The sequence below is a fragment of the Hyalella azteca genome, unplaced genomic scaffold (genome assembly GCF_000764305.2).
Source record: "Hyalella azteca isolate HAZT.00-mixed unplaced genomic scaffold, Hazt_2.0.2 contig7943, whole genome shotgun sequence".
Classification (NCBI taxonomy): Eukaryota; Metazoa; Arthropoda; class Malacostraca; order Amphipoda; family Hyalellidae; genus Hyalella; species Hyalella azteca.
The window spans coordinates 58,712-81,067 of NW_025938050.1; the positions used below are offsets into that span (position 1 = coordinate 58,712).

Here is a 22,356-nt window from a genome sequence, read left to right on the forward strand (position 1 = left end):
ACCTCATAGAGGCTGGGAATACAAATAACATCTTCCCTTTTTCCCAATATTTACATAGAATAAAAATATTTTACAAGCTCTTTGCACAGGGTAATTTTTTTCAATGTCTAAGCCGTTATAACTTGGGATTCTGCTGCAACAGATGTTCATCAGAGCTTGCGTAGAGTTAAATCGTTACATTGAAATAAGGAAGAACAAACAATTAAGTGTTAAATTGTTTTTATATGCAAGAACATCGCCTTGACATCGAAATGTTTCGTGTAAAGTTAGACAGGAAAGGCCGGGCGGGAATTAATCCTGTTGTTCTCCGGTAGAACGCTCCCTTATGGTTTATATTAAAGAGAATTTAGTGATGGAGCCTAACAATAGAGTTTATTTGCCAATCATAACCTAGCTTCGGCCAAACCGATGTCCATCAGCCATATGTTTTAATTAATAGCTAAAAATGTCAAGTATCGAAAATTAATGGCTAATGTAGCGCAAACTTCATCATAAATGTTTAGATTTTGCAATGAAATACGAGTTTCGCTGCTTGTCGCACTTATTTTGAAAATAAATGCTGGTCTGATGAATGTTCATTCATCTTTTCTGTCTCTTGTTGTCTCTACTTAGGACTAATTGTAATTAATTTCAAGTGAATTAATTGAATTGTAATTAATTTCAAGGCTCAGTGGTTACAGTTCAGGATTGGAGCAGAGAGGTGCGGGTTCGATCTGAGCTCTGCATGTGCGCCAGTTTCTGGTCAGAATCGGCAAGGAGGCCGGGCGATTAAGCAAAGCAGAATTGTAGCAGTGAGTTGCGAGTTCGAGACCGCAAAATGCTGTGAATGTTCTGTGATGTTAAGAATCGGCGACAGGCCTACGGCCTACTGAACGCTGAAGCCGCTATTATTATTCTGTTCGGTAAAGTCATGGCCTATTTGCCATGAGCCTATTTCGTCAGCGCCGACATTTCTATTCTATTTTATTAAAGTCATCGCATTATGCGCGGTTTTCAGAATTTTATTATTTTTTGTAAATTTTCTTAATTAAGTCTTAGCAATAATAATTATTTTATACGCAATGTTAAATTCCCACTGGTCTGTGCTTTGATTTAATTATCTCACTACGTCATCGTAATTTTTTCCAATATACATATTAATTTAACTAATGTCTACAATTTCCCTCTTTCATCGATATAATTTTTGACCTGGCAGACATACGTACGTGGTCCGCTCATACATAGTCGAACGATCATGCATTCACAAAACAGTTCATTCATGAGTTTGTCTAAATTCATCCATTCATACAGCGATTCGTTCGAGCATTCACACTGACATTCATCCATGCATGCTGCTATTCACCCACCCATTCACGCTGTGGCTGGTACGGGAAATGAAAAGCTCTGTATAATAATTAAAGTTTAATGGCTTGAAGTTCGGTCCGGAAAACTCCAGCTTGTGGGGACGTCAGGCTCAGATATCCCCTACTCCAGAGGACTGCGATGTCCCCTACTGCCCAGGACTGCGATGTCCCCTACTGCCCAGGACTGCGATGTCCCCTACTGCCCAGGACTGCGNTGTAGCGCCGCTACCGCTACATGCTCTAAATGTAGCGCCGCTACCGCTACCGCTACATGCTCTAAATGTAGCGGCCGCTACCGCTACATGCTCTAAATGTAGCGCCGCTACCGGTACTGAAAATGTAGCGGCCGCTACATGTAGCGCGCTACTGCCCACCTCTGCACGCACCTTACAGAAGTTTGTTCTGCTCAGCACGCGGCCACGGGCTTCCTCAGGAGTGCTGCAGCTGTGCAGCAGTGCAGGGTTGCCGCAGCTGCTGCTGCTGCTGTTAGCGCTGCAGTTACTGGCGCAGCTGCTGCTGTTGCTGCTGCCGCCGCTGCACAAGCATCGCAATAACAACAAAATACGATTTTATTAGAGATTTTTGTTTAGTTTTGGGGCGTTTGTTTTTTTTATGGTGTCGATAGCGTATGGATGTAGGCGGTCGAGAAAACAGAGAAAAAATATAAGTCAGCACTCACTGCAGTGAGTGACAGAGAGCGCATTTTCTCTTCGACGAAAACGTGGTCACGGACGGACAGACAGACGGACGGACATGGGGAGCACAATAGTGCATTTTTCCATAAATGGGAAAATGCGCTAAAAAGGGAGGGATGCAAAAAAAGGGCAGAAGGCAGCACTGTGCCATCACCAACAAATCGGACGATCAGGAACGTAGAAAATGAACAGCAGCAGATAAGATGATAGGGGATTTGGATAGGATCAGTGCAGGCAGGATTCAAGGAGAACGAACAAAATGGGATGCCAACGAACAACAGAGACCAAAACTGATCAGGCACTGAGCGGTAAAGATAGAGGTAGCACTCAGATGCGTCAATTGATTCTCATTTGTTTTCAGCGGTCTCTGCAATGCCGGGGGATAATTCCAACGGAATTGAATGTTGAATTGCCGAGTTAGGAGCCATATTACGATAAAGATGTGATGCGGGAGGCTGTAAGGTGGGTGAATAAGACTTGCTTTAGGATTATGAACGCAAGAACAAGAAACAAAGGACATTTGTGTCCCACGTGCAGTCCTTTATGTCCGCAAGTCAAGTTTATGACTTCCTGTAGAGCATTCCTGACATACGTCGGTTTTGAGTTGACCTCAAAGTTCGATCACACTCCAGTTGAACTCCCCCACCAGACATGTGACGAATTGAATCAATATTGGCTTAAACGCTGTTTGGTTGAATCAACGTTAATTCAACGTTGCTTAATTCAACGTCAATTTTCTTGTGGGACTTCGAGTTTGACCACACAATGACTTTGGGAGTTTGACCACACAATTTTTTGCTGTGAGGTCTCACCAGGTGGGCAGGGCGAGGGTGGTGGGCACGCAGCGCCCAGCTGTCACGCCCTCTGCAGGAGGAGGATCTGTGGTGGGCGGTGGTGCTCGTGGCGTGGTGGCTTTCTGAAGAAAAAACTAATGTTCACACCCAAGCAGCAAAACTTTCTTTCTTTCGGCAAAACAAAACAGTATGAAACACAGTACCAAGTATCAACATCGCGCGTCAACACCACGCAGCACATCATCACCGATCAACAACACACAACACAGCGCCAGAGAACCACGTATTCACACAATGCAATACACCGCCGTACAACACAACACATCGCAAATATTATTAACCTACGAAAATGTGATAGCAATAGCTGGTTCAACCGAACTTCGAGGACACATTACACATTTTCATAGAGTACAATGATAGTTTAATATTGAACAAAAAAATTAGAAACAAGGAATTATGATAATAGATAAAAACGACTATGAACAACATTCAAATGAATTAGTTTTGTTTATTAGCCTACGCAAAGCCCCAATGCCTACGCAAAGCCCCAATGCCTACGCAATGCCACAAAGCCTACGCAAAGCCACAATGCCTACGCAATGCCACAAAGCCTACGCAAAGCCCAAATGCCTACGCAAAGCCCCAATGCCTACGCAAAGCCCCAATGCCTACGCAAAGCCACAAAGCCTACGCAAAGCCACAATGCCTACGCAAAGCCACAATGCCTACGCAAAGCCACAATGCCTACGCAAAGCCACAATGCCTACGCAAAGCCACAATGCCTACGCAAAGCCACAATGCCTACGCAAAGCCACAATGCCTACGCAACGCCCCAATGCCTACACAAAGCCCCAATGCAGCCGGGGGAGGACCTGGAGGTCGATGAGCTCGAGCTGCTCGAAGAGGTTCCTGAAGAGGACGTTGCGGCGCTGAGGATCCTGCTCGCTGGGCAGGACTCGGCGCACGGCCTGCGGGTGGCGGCGGTACAGCGTCAGCAGGGCGCGCTCTCCAGACTTGCGGACATCGCTGCCGGGGTGCTGCGCCGCTGACAGTGCCAGCTCTGCCAGCTGACGGGGGGTGAACCCGCTGTGTCGGGATACATGATACATGTCAGAGGACATGTGATACGTGATACATGTCAGAGTACATGTGATACATGATACATGTCAGGGGACATGTGATACGTGATACATGTCAGTGGACATGTGATACATGATACATGTCACGGGACATGTGATACATGTCAGGGGACATGTGATACGTGATACATGTCAGAGGACATGTGATACATGATACATGTCAGAGGACATTTGATACATGATACATGTCAGGGGACATGCGATACATGATACATGTCAGAGGACATGTGATACATGATACATGCCAGAGGACATGTGATACATGATACATGTCAGAGGACATGTGATACGTGATACATGTCAGAGGACATATGATACATGATACATGTCAGGGGACATTTGATACATGATGCATGTCAGAGGACATGTGATACATGATACATGTCAGAGGACATGTGATACATGATGCATGTCAGGGGACATGTGATACATGATACATGTCAGAGGACATGTGATACATGATACATGTCACGGGACATGTGATACATGTCAGAGGACATGTGATACATGATACATGTCAGAGGACATGTGATACATGATACATGACAGAGGGCATGTGATACGTGATACATGTCAGAGGACATGTGACACACGACGGATCTTAGAGGACATGTGATGTTGTAGGACATGTGATACACGATACATGTCAGAGGACATGTGTATAGGGCGAACAAATGTCAGGGGAAATGTGTCGTGAAGAACCGCACTGTTCAAGGCGGACGCGGTGCGGTAATTGGAGGCCGTCTAAACTTTAACGGGCTTTCACGACCAGGATCAGCAAAATGAGGGACCTGGGCCTATACTTTCAAAAAAAGTTAAGAGAGCGGAAGTTCATCAGCCAATCATTGACGGCCTTTCAAGCCAAATCCACCAATCATAGACAAGAATATAGAGCGTAAGTACTTACGTTCACTTAGCGAATTTTGAAAGTATAGCCCCTGGACTACTGAGACAGGTGAAAACACTTGGGACTGTACTCACTGGAGAGGTGAAAGGACAGATATATCATACTGGAGAGGTGATAGGACAGATATATCATACTGTTCACGTGGAAGATGATAACCGGACTGGCTGCACACTTTGAAAGTGAGAAGGGGACCCATTGTGAGGGCATATAGGTATCCAAAGGGACAAGCTGTTGGGGCTGATTCCTATAGGTCTCACGAGTAGCACGCTGAGGAAGGAAGACATCAAGGGACATGTTGTGGCTATTGGTCACATAGGAAAACTGCTATTGCGGGTGGACACCTGCAGTGAGAACCTAGCTGGTGTCGGTATTCTTTTAGATTGAAGATGCGATGTGAATGTTGTGCTACGCTGAAAATGTATTGTTGTCTGTTGTACAACAATGGCTAATGGTAAGAGGCCAACGATAACAATAGTTGTACTCACGTTTCTCTGTCCTTGGGAAGCGGTACGTCAGCCATCCTGCAGAGCTGCATCTCCACCACCGTCACACGGCACAGAGCTGACCGAGGGTGGACAGAGTGGCTGATTGGTCTGGTCAGCTCTGTCCCTATGTTACCAGCTCCTCTGCCCAGCACATGACATGAGTTATTGCCTGCCAGACGCCCAGCTCTGTCCCTATGTTGCCAGTTCCTCTGCCCAGCACATGACATGAGTTATTAGCTGCCAGACGCCCAGCTCTGTCCCTATGTTGCCAGCTCCCCTGCCCAGCACATGACATGAGTTATTGCCTGCCAGACGCCTTTGATCTCGAGGTCTTGAACCTGGTGGGGTGCCAACCTCATGAGGAGGTTCACCTGAAGAAGAGGTCAACCCAGCGGAAAGTATTCACCATACAACGGAGACTAAGAGCACCTCCTGGTGGGGAGTTCCCTGGGTGGCCACTCACCTCGCTAGGGAGTATGTGAGCATCTGGTCTAGGGCGGTGACGGCGAGCTGTCGCGCCCTAGCCGCGTTGTCGGCGGTCTTGGAGAGGAGGTCTGGCAGGAGCTGGTCTAGCGCTGCAGCGCACTCCTTGCGCGAGACCCTGTGCGTAGAGACAGAATACTGCGTGTAGTGCAGAATTGGGGACAGAATACTGCGTGTAGTGCAGAATTGGGGACAGAATACTGCGTGTAGTGCGGAATTGGGGACAGAACACTGCGTGTAGTGCAGAATTGGGGACAGATCACTGCGTGAAGTTTATAATGGGAGACAAAATATTGAGTGTAAGGCAGTAGGGCAGAAGGTTTCTTACACACTCGTACCAGTCACAGACAAGTGTCGTGTCGAGGTGCAAGAGGGGCCAGTATATGCTTGTTACTGTGCAGGCACTCTGCAGTAACTGTAGCTGTTCAGTAGTTCACGCCTCATATTTCATTCAGATTAATTAGTCACAAGTCAGCAGCACATCAGTAACACACAAGTCATACAATATGCAGAGTTTCACACAAAAGTGAATGGCCCCACTAGACTTGCAAACCTCACTAGTTTCACTAGTCACATTTGCCCAACTGGTCTTACTAGCCCCACTAGACCCACTAGTCTCACTAGTCACATCTGCCCCACTGGTCTTACTAGCCCCACTAGACTCACTAGCCCCACTAGACCCACTAGTCTCACTAGTCACATTTGCCCCACTAGCCCACCTGTGTGCTGGAAGGAAGATGGTGAGCAGGACGCTGAGTGCAGCACACGCAAGCTGTGCGACGCTGAACACCTTGTCGCGCACCCCGCGCTGGATGAGCTGAACTGCCGCCCGCAGCACTCTGCGCGGGGGGTTTTACGGGGCTGTTACGGGGCTGTTGTGGGGCTGTTACGGGGCTTTTACGGTGCTGTTAGGGGGGATACAGCCCTGTTATGGGGCTGTTGTGGGGCTTTTACGGTGCTATTACGGTGCTGTTAGGGGGACTGTTACAGCCCTGTTGTGGGGCTGTTGCGGTGCTGTTAGGGGGCTGTTACGATGCTGTTACGGAGCTGTTACGATGCAGATATTGGATGTTGTGGGGCCGCTACGGTGATGTTAAGGAACTGTTGTGGCTGTTAAGATGGTGTTCATGGCTGACATGGGACTGCACTGGGCTGTTGCATGGCTATTAAGACGCTGTTATATGACTGTTAAAGAGATGTTCCATCGCTGTTACAGGACTATTATAGGGCAGTTACAGGGAAGTTACGGGGCAGTTACGTAGCTTTTACTAAGCTGTTCCAGTACTTTTAAAATTAAAAATTTCATAAAAAGTAAGATTTTGTTACCATATATATATGAATCGTGATCATTGAAGTCATTATTGTTATACTTATTTGTCCATGGCGAATTTAATCAATAATACACCAAACTACCTGTCGGGGGTTGCGCTGAGCGGACAGCTCTCCTGCAGCGCCTCCTGCAGCAGCAGCAACCCTGCCTCCTTGTCGGAGTAGCTCTTGCTGTAGCACTTATCCACCTGCACGTACACGTGTACACTTATCCACGTGCACGTACCCGTGTACACTTATCCACGTGCACGTACACGTGTACACTTATCCACCTGCACGTACACGTGTACACTTATCCACCTGCACGTACACGTGTACACTTATCCACCTGCACGTACACAAAGATGTCTATAAAAAATTCGTAAGATGTCTATAAAAAATTCGTAAGATGTCTATCAAAAATTCGTAAGATGTCTATCAAAAATTCGTAAGATGTCTATCAAAAATTCGTAAGATGTCTATCAAAAATTCGTAATATCTCTATCAAAAATTGGTAAGATTTATCCAAAATTCGTAAGCTGTTCACTTGCCTCCAGTTTGATGTGTGCCTGCTTGCATATGGCGATGTGTGCGCCGATGTTGCAGTTGGCGTAGTCCTTGTGGCGCAGCAGGAAGGCGTTGCGGCACACTAGGATGTCCCGTAGCCACTTCAGGATCTCCGTGTAGTTGAAGATGGTGTGTTGGGTGAGCTTCTGGGAGATGGAGAACAGCACCTGCGAACTGCCGGGGTACAGTTGTGAGTATACGGTATGGAACAAGCAGAAGTGTGCACCTAGTAACTAGTGCGATGTGACACTAACAAGTAGGAACTGTGCACCTAGTAACTAGTACGATGTGTCACTAACAAGCAAAAACTGTGCACCTAGTAACTGCTAAGAACTAGTTTCCGGAAAACCGCCCTTGCAAACTGACAATAACGACTGTCATCCAAGTCAGGATGTAAAACAAATTCAGGAACAATAAATAAATAAACTCAAAAACTGAAAACCTGGGTTCTCCAATGGGCTTCTTCAGGAGGTTATGTGCATCTCACCATAAGTTCATAATAGATATCAATGAGTGTCAACACTCATTACTTACACTCAATATTTCAGGCCTGAATAAATGCCTAGAAAAATTAGATGGGAGCTATTACATCTCGATCACTCAATCAACTAGACAAAGTATCATTGGGGGTACGTAAAAGTATGTAAAAAACTTACTTTTACGTAAGTTTTTTTTTTTACAACTGTACTTTTACGTAAGTAAAAGTACGGTTGGAGAACAGCGGGGTTGTCTGTATACGCTGGTCCTTCACTATGGCATTTTACGTAAGTAAAAGTACGTACAAGAAAATTTAGCTGTATACCTGACGTCCCAGAAGGTGTTTATGGGCGCCTCAGGGTTCCACATCTCAATTTTCTCCGGCTGGTGGAGGACAAGGAGCGCCTCCATGGCCTCAGCAGCGACGTCAGGCATGGAGTGGTTGTGCACTAGCGACACCAGCCCGTTGATCAGCTCCAGGGTGCTGCTCTGGATCTCGTGACCCGCCTTGCCCTGAGTAATTATTATTGCTTTATCTTCTTTGATAACGAGCAAGATGACTTACTTAACAAGGGCCACGAGCAGTAATTATCATTGCTTTATGACGATAACGAGAAACGTTTTTGATAACGAGCAAGATGACTTACTTAACAAGGGTCATGAGCATATTCAGCACCAACATTTCACTCATATTGAGCATGAGCACGTCACTCACATTGAGCATGAGCACGTCTCTCACGTTGAGCACAAACATTTCACTCACGTTGAGCATGAGCACGTCACTCACGTTGAGCATGAGCTGTCTCTTATACACATCTAGATGTGTATAAGAGACAGGCCCAGGACTGCGATGTCCCCTACTGCCCAGGACTGCGATGTCCCTTACTGTCCATTATTTCCATATCTGATCAAAAAAGAGGGCGAATTTGGAAGCAAAATCAACCGAAAATTGGCAAAGTGGCCGTAATTTCTAAAAAAAACGCAAGTTTGAGATCCATATTATCATTTGCTAGTACTACATTCCATCGAGAATTCAGAAAACCTTCTTGCAGATGGCAGACAAAAATTTCATTGTGAGGATGGTGTCTGAATTTTTAAACTGGGTTCGATTTTCTTCAACTTGTCCAACTTCTTCAACGAAACTCGCCTTTAAGAGCAAAAGCTGCGTGATCTTCAATTTATTAAGTGATATGATTGACTTTATCAATTACATTTGATATAATCTATTGGGACGTGCAAGTCTATCAAGTCTGAAAATAATGGCCAAAGAATTCCAGGCTCCCGGAAGCTAGCTTCCCTTTACATTTTTTTCGAAAGTGCGAGGAACCACGAAGTTCAACACGCTAGCATAACCTCTAAAATAAATAACTGTACATAATAGGCTAAAAACAATAATTCTTCAGTCTTCTGGCGCAGTCGTCATGTCTGTATTTATATTATCTCTGTTCAAATATATTATGCAGTTTTCGTCTCTATACACTCTGGACTAACGTTGTTACAACGTCACTTGCCTGAAAAGCGAATCCTTCTTCCCCCTCGAAACCTCCCTGCCCTAACGCTACTCAAGTCTGCAACTAAGTTTTTAAAAAGAAATAAGCTCGGCTTTATCAGTAACTTGGTTATAATAAATTTAATGAGTAATAGGGTGCAGAAAAATGGCTACGTAGATGCCAGAATTTAACAGCTGTCTGAGTCTACAATAGTTAGGCATAAATCTATTATAAGATCGTTTATTTACAGACATCACAACGAATTTCAAGCGACGGAAACTTCGTTAAATTATTAGGAAATAAGAGCGCAAATAACAATAAGCACCCATACTATCTATTTTATAATGAAAATTATACCTAAAGGGCCAGTCAATTCACCTACTTCCAGCAGAACCAACTGTTCATATAATTTTTTATCTATTTTTATATACAATACCGCAATGAACAGCTCGGTACTGTGGTCCCGGCAGCTGGGCAACACGGTCCAGGCAGCTCGGTACTGTGGTCCCGGCAGCAACACAGTCCAGGCAGCTCGGTACTGTGGTCCCCGCAGCTGGGCAGCACGGTCCAGGCAGCTCGGTACTGTGGTACCGGCAGCTGGGCAACACGGTCCAGGCAACTCGGTACTGCGGTGCCGATAGCTGCAAATGGGCAACACATAAACCGTCGCCAATGCTATTCCTACCAAAAGGCCTGGTAACGAGAGTTTACCGCCTCGCGACGTTGGGTCGGAATGCGTAACACGAGAACGTGGCAGCACTAAATAAATATGAAAACAAGTTGCTGTAAATTATAAAGCCTGTCAGCAGGCGCGGAATTATTCATCTTCATCGTCAGGACGTGACGATTTTTCAGTAATTCTTTCGTCTCAACACCGGCGTGGCGATTTTCGCACGCACGGCACCTCCTCTCCCGGCCACGTCCTGACGCACGTCGTCGCCCCAGCGCCGGTCACCGTCATGGCGAGTGTGGTCGCCACGTCTGGAAGGGTCGCCTTGACGTGTGTCTTCACCATATCTATAGGCGTCATCATGACGTGTGTGGTTATCATGACGGGCGTGGTGGCCGTGACTAGAGCCATCGTCATGACGAACGTGGTCGTCATGCCGACTTTCCGTCGTGGCACTGGAGGGCCTGCAGCGCTCAGGACGAGGCAGCGCTGTAACAAAATATTGTCCATTGAGAGGACGCTGGGGGGGAGGTGTGGGGGGGGGTTTATGTGAATTTGAACGCGCTGTAGTGGGTGATCGGACGGGTAAGAGACGAAAAGAAAATTAAAGTTAACGGGCAATAAAAGCAAAACGATGATAAAGATTAGGATGATATTAGAAGCGGGACCGTAATAGAGACAAGAAGGTATGAGTAATAGAGGTAATGAAGGTAAGAAGGTAATGAAGGTAAGAAAGTAATAAAGATAATAGATATTAGGTATAATGAAGACCAATATACGCACTGTGAGGCCCTCTGGCCTCCGTGGCCCGCCGGTCCCCCCGCAGGAGGGAAGCGCCCCCCTCCCCACCCTGGTCTGCCGACGCTGTCCTCCTCAGGCCCCCGTAGTGGGGGTGAGTGTCCCCCCCAGCGTTGAAGTCACCCACGCCCCCGGGGTCCTTCTCCTTCCCCCTAGACTGGGGCTGGGGAAAGTCTCGGGTCGCAACGGGTCTGGGGAAGTCATGGCGGGCCCTGGGGTTGGCGGGGCAGCAGTTGGGGCCCGGCAGGAGATGGGCCTGCCAGGCCTCTTCCCCCCCGTGAGGGACGACCCCGTGACACAGCGGGCACACCCCCGCAGGGGGTTGAACAACTGCGGGAGGGTGAACGGGGGTGTAAGGCTAATTAATACGCAACAAATAAAATATATTTATCATATATAGGGTAACGTGGGGCAGCGCGCCCCCCACTTTTTTTAGACTAAATTTTTGATGAAGTTTTAATTGATACGAGGTGGTTCTTTGTTTTGTTTAAAGGTGCAACTAATGAGGAATGTATGATGTGAATTAGACGCCTATAGAGTTATTCAATTTTTAATGAAACACCATTTTGTAAAAAGTGTCAAAATGGGCCCATTGCCCCAACCCTGGGGCAATGGGCCCATGGGCTTGGGGCAAGGCGCCCACCCTTGGTCCCTTTACCACAATTGCATATTTTTCGTTTAAAAATGATAAAACAACACTTTACAGTTAAAAATAAGAAAATGTAATAAAAAATATGACAACGTGAGGGCACCATGTGAGGGCACCATGTGAGGGCACCATGTGAGGGCACCATGTGAGGGCACCATGTGAGGGCACCATGTGAGGGCACCAAGTGAGGGTACCTGGACATGGCGGGGTGGCGGCGGCGTGGTGGCGCCAGTCCCGGACGGTGACCGCCGTCCCGCAGCGTCCGCAGCGGCGGTACAGCGGCGACGCCTGGCACTCTCCTGTCCAGTGGCAAACCAGAGATTTTTTTAGAATCTCTTCATTTTCAATTCCCTCATTTACTCAAGATTTAAACCAATATCTCTATTATCTTATGCCTGATTATGCTGGTATCCAAGACACTTTGATGGTCTACTTATTGGACTCAAAATGGAACTGGAGGAAAAGTCTAAGAAACTCTCTGCTTTTTCACTATGCAGTCTCCTGCCCAGCGCACGGACGTCGTAAAAAATTATCATCACAAGAGACATTCATCCGCTGGGTGAAATGGGCACCCACTAAAGTGAATGAGGGTGAGTATTCACTCTCAGGTGAACTACAGGTGAGGAATAGTACTCACCCAGCAGGTGGGTGCAGAGGGTGGCGACCTCGACGACCTGCCGGCAGTGGGGGCAGCGGGTGAGCAGTGGACACCCGCGCCAGTAGTGCGCGTCCAGCCCGCCGCTGCCGCACCCAGCGTCACCCCGACCGCAGAATATGCACGTCCTGGCGAAACAAATACATCAACACATGGAGAAACAAGTGTTTCAACAAGCTGCAACACCCAAGAATATGCACGTCCTGGCGAAACAAATATATCAACACACGGCAAAATAGATATATCAACACACGGCGGAAGAAGTGTTTCAGCACACGGAGAAACAAGTGTTTCAACATACGGCGGAACAAGTGTTTCAACATACGGCGGAACAAGTGTTTCAACACACGGCAAACAAGTGTTTCAACACACGGCAAACAAGTGTTTCAACACACGGCGAAACAAGTGTTTCAACACATGGCGAAACAAGTGTTTCAACACACGGCGCAACAAGTGTTTCAACACATGGCGAAACAATTATAGTGTTTCAACACAGCTCGTTAAGATGCGAAGGGCAATAAGCAGAAACGCGAAACTGTAAGTGAAGACGTGAAGGGCGATCCAAAAATTCCACCAATATTCAATATATTAATTTATCACGTACTTGTCATCCGTCGTGTCTAGGGGCGAGAGCTGGGTATCACCAGGAGATCCCCCCAGCGAGTTGTGAGGATGACAAGGTTCCTTCAACAGCTCGTCCTGCCGCACCTCCTGCAGATCCTGTAGGACAAAGCCGGAACTTGAGAAATAGACGGACTCGGAACGATAATCTATTGAAAATGATGATTTCATCAGAGAACCTTTAGGACAAAGCGTGAACTTGGAAAAAAATGAACTCGGAACAATAATTGATATAGAATAATAATTGCTTCAGAGTAACGACGAGTCCTTCAGAACACTAGACTATTAATTTATACAAGGTTTATTTGAAGTTACAGAAACGCACTGCCATCCATACCGAGTTAGCATGTAGTCACCAAAAAGAAGATGATACAACAAGGTTCGAACAACAGACGTTCCATGAATTCCATGAATATTGAATATTGAAGCTAGTTAACGTAGCCGTCAGTAAATATCTTCTAAATCCAACCAAACACCGACCACGGGCAGACCAACGTGTACCAAGTACCGCGGGCTTCAGTTATGACGTGGCTAGCCTGTATCGAAAATACGTGATAATGGAATAATTATTTAGTTATAAATATATGATGAGGAAATAATTTTTTATGGTCGTTATTTTTCAATCGAGAATATTAACGAACTGCTAGAACTGATAAACCTTTCCTCGTTGTAGGAAGTTTTCATAATTTAGTTGGGAAAACTTGAAAATTATTACTTTTCTGTTATTAAGCGGTTAAAAGAAAAATAAAACTAAACGGAATACGCACCGAGATACTAACATTCTAACTCCTACACACTAGCTGACTTATTGGCTTTTTGTCAGCGACCTGAAGTAAGACTGGAAGTCGGTACAACAACACAGTGACCCAGAATTTATGTTTGTTTATAATTTCAATCATCAGCATTATATGGCAGAATTTTCTTGATGAAACGCGTACGAATAATGACCAAATAATGCATTGTATTCCAATTTGCAGGGAATTAAAATTCTTCAGATGAAAAATTTTAATTCCCTGCAAATTGGAATATAATGCATTCTCTGGTCATTATTCGTACGCGTTTCAATTTCAATAATTGTACATGAGATAATGATCATTATATAATTGACGGAACCAAACGTAGATGACGGAACCAAAACTTCATTGAGAAGTAACACGCACTCAGAGCTGGGCAGCGCTACTTTGAAATGTAGCGGCCGCAACCGCTGCATGCTCTAAATGTAGCGCCGCTACCGCTACATGCTCTAAATGTAGCGCCGCTACCGCTACCGCTACATGCTCTAAATGTAGCGGCCGCTACCGCTACATGCTCTAAATGTACTAAGTGCTGTCTCTTATACACATCTAGATGTGTATAAGAGACAGGCCATGGAGGCAGGCACCACATGCACCATGGAGGCACGCACCAAACGCACCATGGAGGCACGCACCATGGAGGCAGGCACCACACGCACCATGGAGGCAGGTACCACATGCACCATGGAGGCACGCGTCACACGCATCATGGAGGCAGGCACCACATGCACCATGGAGGCACGCGTCACACGCACCAAGGAGGCACGCACCACACGTACCATGGAGGCACGCACCACACGCACCATGGAGGCACGCACCAAACGCACCATGGAGGGCACGCACCACACGTACCATGGAGGCACGAACCACACGCACCATGGAGGGTACGCACCACACGTACCATGGAGGCACGCACCACACGCACAATGGAGGCACGCACCACACGCACCATGGAGGCGCCGAACACGTAGATGGCCAGCGACGCGTCCTTCCTCTCGGCCTCCGTCATGGACTGCGGCCGCAGAGCCGCGACCTCCTCCTCTGCCGCGTCCTCCACCACACGGCTGACGGCAGCAGGACGGTCAGCCACGAGGTCAGGGAGGTGAAAGTGTCAGCCACGAGGTCAGTGTCAGCCACGAGGTCAGTGTCAGCCACGAGGTCAGGTAGGTCGGAGTTTCAGCCACGAGGTCAGGGAGGTCAGCGTCAGTTTCAAGTTCAGGAAGATCAGTCTCAGTCATGAGGTCAGGGAGGTTCTGAGTGTCAAAGATAATTATTCAAGAATTATTCTACAAATATTCAAGCCTTATAAACCGAAAAACGAACTGAGCTTTCTAAGGCCCGAACCCACGACTAGCCATTTTCATCTCGGTGCCCTACACTAAATGCATAAATTTCCATCGACTCAAAGACATGAAAATCACAAATCGTAATTGCTTGCTCCGCGGAGGCCCGTGCAAACAGGAACGTAGCAACGAATGAAGTATGTAAATGTATAAAGTATGAATCTTAAGTACACAATAAACAAGATACTGAAAATATACAATACAGGGAAACGTACACGGACCAGTTGGGGTAAATCGAGCAGCACATCTGAGGCACTTGCTTTCCTTTTCAAGCAACCTTATAGATGATGCAGGTCTTATCGATGATGCAGGTCTTATCGATGCGGCAGGTCTTATTTATTATGCAGGTCTTATCAATGATGCAGGTCTTGTCTATGATGCAGGTCTTATCTATGATGCAGGTCTTATCTATGATGCAGGTCTTATCTATGATGCAGGTCTTATCGATGATGCAGGTCTTATCAATGCTGCATGTCTTATCTATGATGCAGGCCGAGACATTGCCTTGCAGGTCCCTCGATTTCTTCTCAGCTTATCATGGTGCTCGCTTCCAGAGCTTCTCCAGCGCCGTTATTTGAGCAGTTTTAAGTAGCAGCTTCGGTTTCGTGTCGCTATGCTTGAAAGACCTTGTGATGTAACTACTTAACTACCGCGCGACTTTATACCTCACTCATACACGTATACCCTCACTTGGGGTTTAAACGTCAAGTAAAAAAGGCATTTTGCACATTAAACTAATTAAAAAGACCATTTATGATGGTCATTCAATTATATTCCGAATAGACACGCACTTTCGGGCAGTAATATCCGAGGTTACAACGAAAAATGTTTAAAATTTGTTACTGTCTCGGGTACCGACGATCGGTGACTGACGCATCGCCGCAAGCAACTGCCCCGGCACTGCGGTGTTGGCCTTGCGTGCCCATTGGTCCTTAGCTAATCCAATCAAAACAGGCAATATTTGTTATTGCAATCGTTTTTATTAACATTTGAAGCAGTTTACAGTTATAATTAACTTCAGATTGAGCATTTATAAAGAAAAGAGTTGCAGTTATAGTCAAGTCCAAGTAATTTGTTAATAACAACGAATAGCGATGTACAGACGTGTGCTTATGCCATAGCAATCAATAGACGTGCAACGGAGACATGGTTACCTGTACACCTGACGCTCAGCTGTACACCTACAGTACATTGGTACAGTAACAGGACATACACTATGTACAGGCACAGCACATCTGTAAACTATGTACAGCCGTAGGAAATTCTTACAGCATATGGGCAGTGCACATCGGTGTAAAGTTAAGCAGAGCAGCGACGCCTGATTTGCCAATCCCGTTCTTAATAAATCCGGTTTGATAATCAGCATTTAAGTGAATATATCTATGTATCTAGGAAAACTAATTTTCTCGTAACAATTAATAGACAGGACAATTATCGTCAATCGGTTCTTTGGACATTTACTTCCTTACGGTTACGTCATGAGAGAAATCCGGAAAGTTTGGTCGAATAATTAGCAACGGAATAATCTGCCTAATATCCGTAAAGTTTCTTCCAAATTGGTCGCAACGGAATACTTGGAAAAATATCCGTAGAGTTTCGATTTCCATGTTAAAAAAACTATTCTTTGTGAGCATCTCATAGATAGTGGCTACGAGATTCACAGTCAAGCGGCCGGGAGCGGTCGTTCACAACAGTCATGTTTTACTGCTATAGGCTTTGTCATTTCACGCCGGCCTATTTTACTGCTTTTACTGTCATGGGTTCATCCTGCTAACTCCTCAGCTTCTCAGGTGCCAACAGCGAGCCATAGCCTCACGTCTTGTAAAATTGTGATCTTGATAAATAAAGAATATTTTATAACTTTTAAATTACGGAGTGATAATTTAACTAGATTTTACTACAGACAGTGCATCAATTTTACTAAACACTTCATATTAAAACAACGGATTTTAGTTGTAGAAATAATTAACCAAGAAAAAAATTATTTCAATTTAAAGATTTAGCATTTAACCTGTTATTGTTTTAATAATCCAAATAACTAAATTAAACTAGGCAAGAACAAAACGTAACAATTTCTTGGTAGAGAATAAGAGAATTGGGGTTGCAATACGGCGGAACGTTATGGAGAGACTCCAAAAACCAAAGTGACAAAAACCAAAGTGACAAAACCGAATCCAAAGTGACAAAACCGAATCTTTTATATGTTAGCCGTTATTGTCAAAACCCGGAGACGCGTTATTGTTCATCTGGAGCAAGAACGCAACTTATATCAAATATTTATAAAAAAAAACGACCCAATGGACAGGTTTGTGGTCGTCGCGGTTACGTCGCGGCGTCTGTCCATAAGTTGGTTAAAGTATATATGGGTAAAAACGAACTCCTTCTCACATATGGAAATGGAGAAATTACATTAACTGTGTATTTAATTTAATTTCTGTAAATTAATAATTTCAGAAGCGATTCATTAATAAATTAAGTATGTGGTAACCATACATTACTAACTGGGTCGCTACCGCGAATATTCAAATTTCAGGGCCATAATCAACATATTTAAAATTTGGATCTTTATAAAAATCGCTTAAGGATTCAACACAATTTTTCTTCATACCTTTACGCGAGTTGTGAAGGTGACAAATTAAATCGCCGTGTAAAACTTTTATCCGCTCAAAAGTTCTTTCCTCGATATTTATTGTATATTTGATGTCCAAAACGCAGGTTGCATGTCAGGCTAAAATATACTATACGTGCATCGCTTCGCAACTGAGTTTTTTTCTATATTGCAACTGTATCGTATATTTAAACGATTTATTTTACCATGGTGAAAAACATTTGTGCTTTTTCCTTTGTTTTTGAATTTCTGGGAACTATTACATCTGTTGACATAGCGGAAAACGTCAATTCTTGGATGGCCGGAGCAAACGATACTGCGGCGACATTCTAGCGACACCAGGGCCAAAACATTCTAATTTATTAGAATGCTGGCTTGTTCATTTTTTTCATTTTTTCATAAATTATTTCATTTCATCATTTTTCGTGTCATAAAAAAGACTTGGAACAAATACGGAATACAGGGACGGAAATTCAGAGAAGGTAACTTACAGTAAGATTAAGGAAATATATAAGGGATAAGATATGCTCACGACCACTTAATGTAAAGCAGATTTCATCCACTTGACATGTACCGGATGGGATAACACGACAATAAAGCATGCAAGTGAAGCATGGCATGCCCGCGCTACTTATGCAATTTAAATAAGTAGACTTGGTTCAAACTATGCCGTCATTTAAACTCAAATTTGACTTGGTGTAACGCGTTCAAATGTCAAGTATAATGCTGCCTTTAATGGGGAGTGGGTGCCCAGTAGTTATACTCATCAAAATTGTAGCAGTGAGTTGTGGGTTCGAGACCCGCAGAAGGCTATGAAATTTCTACGATGTCTAGCCCGGCTACTGGCAAAAAGGTCTTTTCTTCAACGCTAACACTCTATTAATAAATAAGAAATTACTGCAAAGCCTCATGGAATATCAAAATTAACGCATACTAAATTAACGCATCCCGTGTTTCAACACTGACTTTCATAAAGCTATATTTCACATCACATATTTCAACAAAATTATTTTGTAAAAAGCGCCGACAATAATAATTCATTATTTTTTAATTACGTGAAATCATTTGTAAGACATCATGGTTAGTTAATATATTAACGTTTTCCAGAGATAAACCATAAAGCTTCGTTCCTTACCTGCACTGTAAGAAAAATTCCCGTTAACGGTATTACCGGCGTTTCAGTGGCCGGTCGGCACGTGAAAATAAACAACGTGTCGTCGTTTTTATTCTAATTTAACACTAGAAATCCGTAAAACATCTGATAAATACGCCGAAACAGTTTATTTTCACGGGGCGACCGGCCTCTAGAACGCCAGTGGGACCGTTTTTTCACCGTTTTTTTTTCTAACAGAGGGTCTCAGATGCGCGAGGAAGGATGATTAATTGGGGGTTAATATTTCGCTACTAAAATACTTCGCTATTCCGTAGACCGAGGCTTCAATGAATACAAGCACAGATACAAGCAGGTAATGAAACAGAGCAAAAATATATAAAGTATTTATTTTACAAATGATAATATAGATACACACATGCACTGCCGCGGCACATTACAACACTAGCAAGCATTAAAGCAAACTAGCGATCATAAAAAGCTGCAGAAACAGGAGGAGGGTTCGATGAAGCTGCACAAATACAGCAGCGAAATTCCAAGCGCCTTACCTGGCCTGATAAATAGATAGAATTAAGTTTAGTTCATAGGAAACTGTTGCTTGCAACAAGTATTCAAATACAACGCTACTGTTATATACCCACTTCTAGCTAAAAAAAAGTTTACTCCTACAAGCACTGATAGCAGTATTGAGTTACATAGAATAAACAATTTTCTAAGTGAAATATACTCTCATCATATTCCATCTGGAAAATACGTATTCTCCTACAAGCACTAACCACAGTATTGAGTTTCATAGAATAAACAATTTTCTAAGTGAAATATTCTCTTTATAAAGAATACATCATATTCTATGAATATATCCTCTATGTTACACGGAGGAAACAATTTTCTAAGTGAAATATACTCTTTATAAAGAATACATCATATTCTATAAGGCAACAAAGGCTACAAGAATGACTTCTCTTGAAATTGACCGCACACGCGTACGAACGTACAAGCGGCCAGCGCAAACACAAACTAACACAGCGATATGAACGTGACCTGAGCACGCGTGATATGTTATTAATTAATTTACAGGGGAGGTTACGAGCTATTACTTTTACTAAGAACTGACACTACACTGGTATCAAGCATTGTAATGTAAAGTACATTTAGCTAACTTACAATGCAAGATATTGTATCTGCACGAGAGTGCAACGGGGCAAACATGATCAAGTGGTTCAAAGTAATGCAAACATTAACGGTAATGCTTGCTTGACTTGCCCCCTTGGTAATGAGTTTGCATATGTCTGTTTGTTGAAATTTATACTTTCAAATTTATGACTCATAAAATTCAGTCGCATGAGCGTAGATGCCAGTTAGCTTAAACTGTTCGTTTTACAGCATTTTATGCAATGAGAGCAGGAGGCGTTTACTGTGAAGTGAGCTGTAACTATGAGTTAAAATAGTGGTACAAATCCAGTAATAATCCTCATAGAACGCAAGTACATGTACAAGTTCATCTCCTGACTTTAGGTGCACACAAACTACCGTACAATGTCATAGTAAGATGTTCTATGAGTTTCTATGTTATGGTCATGAGAAAGAACCGTCAGCTCGACGATGGACTAGACAAGTGCTCTACGGCAGCGCTAGTAATCAAGATTAAGCTACTAAATAATGGTAATTATTCTATACCTACAATATAATAGAATTCTCGACAATATTGTCAGATTCTCCCATTTTCTATGTACAGAAGATACAAACCTATCAATACCCCAAGGTATTGATCAGTGCGAAAGCCAAATCTATCGAAACCAGTCAATATTGATATAAAGAATATTTTATTCTATTAATATCTGGCAAATATATACAAGACTAGGTCCGGTGTGGTAGTAAAACTACTTACGTGACGCTACAACCGCGGTTTAAAATCAGCCGTTCGCGGCAGCACGATTAGAAATTGAGCAATAAAGTGAGCTTCCTTCATAAATGCTGTTAGAGGGACAGTACGATGCTCTACTGTTACCATAGAGCACGGCAACAGGAATCGTGTCAAACGACAGAGAAAAACATCAGAACTTCAACAAGGAATGTGCAGAACGACAACAAAATGTCAACAGAACGACAACAGAGAGTGTTTAGAATGACACTATCGTTGTTGTGCCTCCATTTCCAATCACAACAGCTCCTTAATACTGACTTCGTGAACACATGATCATGATAGTAAATTCTAAAACCTGCTTCATGTTACATCGACATTTGTAACATGCCAATGCTACATCAACACGTCATTGTCTGCAAATGCTACACGTTACACCAACGAATTACCATTTTCAACTTACTTAGTGTTACAAAAACATGTTTTGTATGCTACAAATTTATTCACTGCTGCATGCTTGGCGTAAAATGCTACATATTACACCAGCAAACCCTAAATTCTATATTGCATCCACATACCAATTGCAACATGCTACATACACTTACCATTAGCATCATGCTACACGTGACATTCAACAAGTTATATCACAAGTTGTAGCATGCTACACCTTGTAACAAGCTGCATGTTGTAGCATGCAACGCACTACATCCCTAACATAACTTATGTGTTGGCCCTACTATGCACTAGGTGCCGCCCAGGACTCTTGGAACATGTAAATCAGCCGCTCTATGTCCGCTGAGGCTCAGGGTTTGAGGAGAAGCCTTTGGGCAGCATGCAAAAGCTCGGTATAACAATACTCGGCCAACCCTTCTCATACTCTCAGGCGACTATAAAGTCGGAAATGAGATTCTGACCAAAAAGTTGATTTCGATTTTCAGGGGCCATACTTTTAAAACTCGCTTAGTGAACGTAAGTACTTACGCTCTATTTTCTTGTCTATGATTGGTGGATTTTGCTCGAAAGGCCGTCAATGATTGGCTGATGAACTTACGATCTCTTAACTTTTTTGAAAGCATAGGCCCTGGACCAGAATAACTTTGGGTCGATAGTAGCGACTCTTGGGCAGAAGCCTAGGCGGTACGCAAATTTTGTTAGGGATGTTGTAACATGCTACACGTTGCACTCACTGCTTAAGGGCGGGCAGGGCACGTTCGTCGAGACAGCAATATTTACACCCTCTGCTCACTGACAGCAGCAGGGGACTGCTCACTGACAGCAATATTTACACCCTCTGCTCACTGACAGCAGCAGGGCTGACATTCTACTCCTGATACCCACAAACCGGCGACGCTCCTCCATTACACTAGACACCTCACAGGCCCACACCCAACCATTTATTCGCTCTCTTACACCACAAGCCCACCTCTTGACGAACAGGTCGTCGATACCAAAACCCGCCTTTTACCAGATACTCGCCCACTTGTCCACCTCACACCCATTCCACTCACCCGCCTCCATTGCAATTGATCAACACCCTCTTGCACCCACTGCCTCACCC

At 44.3% G+C, this 22,356-nt stretch overlaps 1 protein-coding gene across 1 annotated transcript; it reads right to left on the reverse strand.

Moving 5' to 3' along the window:
• Window positions 1-3: 3 nt before the first annotated feature.
• LOC108681343 (centrosomal protein of 104 kDa-like) lies at window positions 4-22,009 on the reverse strand. Its single transcript, XM_047881424.1, has 10 exons — window positions 21,986-22,009; window positions 14,825-14,939; window positions 7,260-7,363; window positions 6,566-6,685; window positions 5,827-5,964; window positions 5,364-5,504; window positions 3,705-3,918; window positions 2,851-2,954; window positions 1,730-1,877; window positions 4-12 (listed from the first exon to the last, which is right to left on the reverse strand). The coding sequence occupies exons 2-10, from the start codon at window positions 14,882-14,884 to the stop codon at window positions 4-6; spliced, it is 1,038 nt and encodes a 345-aa protein (XP_047737380.1). The 5' UTR covers window positions 14,885-14,939; window positions 21,986-22,009.
• Window positions 22,010-22,356: the final 347 nt, after the last annotated feature.